The 1,445-nt window shown below is 70.0% G+C and overlaps 1 protein-coding gene across 1 annotated transcript in view; it reads left to right on the top strand.

Annotated features, from left to right (window-relative positions):
• The window catches only part of LOC113977382 (microtubule-actin cross-linking factor 1-like), a 32,340-nt gene that overhangs the window by 26,045 nt on the left and 4,850 nt on the right, over positions 1-1,445 (top strand). The window contains exon 32 of the mRNA XM_027703461.1: positions 538-726. Within this exon, the coding sequence (XP_027559262.1) occupies positions 538-726 (189 nt within the window). The remainder of the gene's footprint in view (positions 1-537; positions 727-1,445) is intronic.

The following is a 1,445-nucleotide window of genomic DNA, read 5'->3' as shown; positions in this document are numbered from 1 at the left end:
GAGAGGCTCCCGGAGCCTCCCGGGATTTGCAGGAGAGAGGCTCCCGGCGCTCCCGGGACCGGTCTGGCAGGTTCGGGTGATCCCACACAAAGCCCTCATTGAACAGAGAGACCTGCGGGATCTGCCCTGGATCTGCCCAGGGCTGCCCCCCTCGCCCCACTCACCCTGAATAGCGAGGGCACAGACCCGGGCACCCTCCTCAGGTTGGGGGGCAGAGACCCCAGCCCTGCCCCAGCTGCCCAGCGGGAGCTCTGTCCTGCCCCACATCCCTCCCCCTCGTCCCTGCCCCACGGTCACCAGGGCTGCCGGCTGGGGGTGGTCATGGTGGGACATGGACCCCCCTTGTCCCTACCCCACCCCATCACTGGTGGGGTGTCCCTGATCCCGTCCCGTGGCCAGAGTGGCCGTGGCTCCTCGTGCCCCCCTTTTTTCCCCCCAAAGCAGCGGCTCCCACGGCGTCTGTTCGGGGTGGGACACCTCGGTGTCCCCGGCAGGGTGACAATCCTGTGTCCCAGCACCCCTCTGGCTGCCCCGCAGGTGCTGAGCTGGGCCCAGCAGCAGGGCGAGCGGCTGCGGGCGCAGGCGGCCGCGCTGGCGGCCGAGCGGGAGGAGACGGAGCAGCTCCTGGACTGGATCACGGCGGCCGAGGAGGCCCTGGGGCTGCGGGACCAGGAGCCGCTGCCCGAGGAGGCCGAGCAGCTGGAGGAGCTCATCGCCCAGCACGCGGTGAGGGGCCCTGTACCTGTGCCTGGCCCCATAATCTCTGGTTCTGACCCCGCCGAGGGCTTTGGGGTCCCTGTGCCTGTGCCCGGCCCCGTCATCCCCAGTCCTGACCCCACCGAGGGCTTTGGGGTCCCTGTGCCTGTGCCCGGCTGTCCCCGGGGTCCACATCATCCCCAGTCCTGACCCCACTGAGGGCTTTGGGGTCCCTGTGCCCGTGCCCGGCTGTCCCTGGGGTCCGTGTCATCCCTGGTCCCAGTCCTGACCCCGCCGAGGGCTTTGGGGTCCCTGTGCCCGTGCCCAGCCATCCCTGGCATCCACGTCATCCCCGGTCCTGACCCCGCCAATGGCTTTGGGGTCCCTGTGCCCGTACCGGGCTGTCCCTGGCGTCCGCATCATCCCCTGTCCTGACCCCGCTGAGGACTTTGGGGTCCCTGTGCCTGTGCCCAGCCATCCCTGGCGTCCACATCATCCCCCGTCCTGACCCCGCCGAGGGCTTTGGGGTCCCTGTGCCTGTGCCCGGCTGTCCCTGGGGTCCATGTCATCCCTGGTCCCAGTCCTGACCCTGCTGAGGGCTTTGGGATCCCTGTGCCTGTGCCTGGCTGTCCCCAGGGTCTGCATCATCCCCAGTCCTGACCCCGCCGAGGGCTTTGGGGTCCCTGTGCCCGTGCCCAGCCATCCCTGGCGTCCACATCATCCCCGGTCCTGACCCCGCCAAGGGCTTT

Source organism: Neopelma chrysocephalum, unplaced genomic scaffold, assembly GCF_003984885.1.
Source record: "Neopelma chrysocephalum unplaced genomic scaffold, ASM398488v2 Primary Assembly neopelma1_228, whole genome shotgun sequence".
NCBI lineage: Eukaryota > Metazoa > Chordata > Aves > Passeriformes > Pipridae > Neopelma > Neopelma chrysocephalum.
Note: the sequence above shows the minus strand (reverse complement) of the source record. Positions and strands in the feature narration are given on the sequence as shown.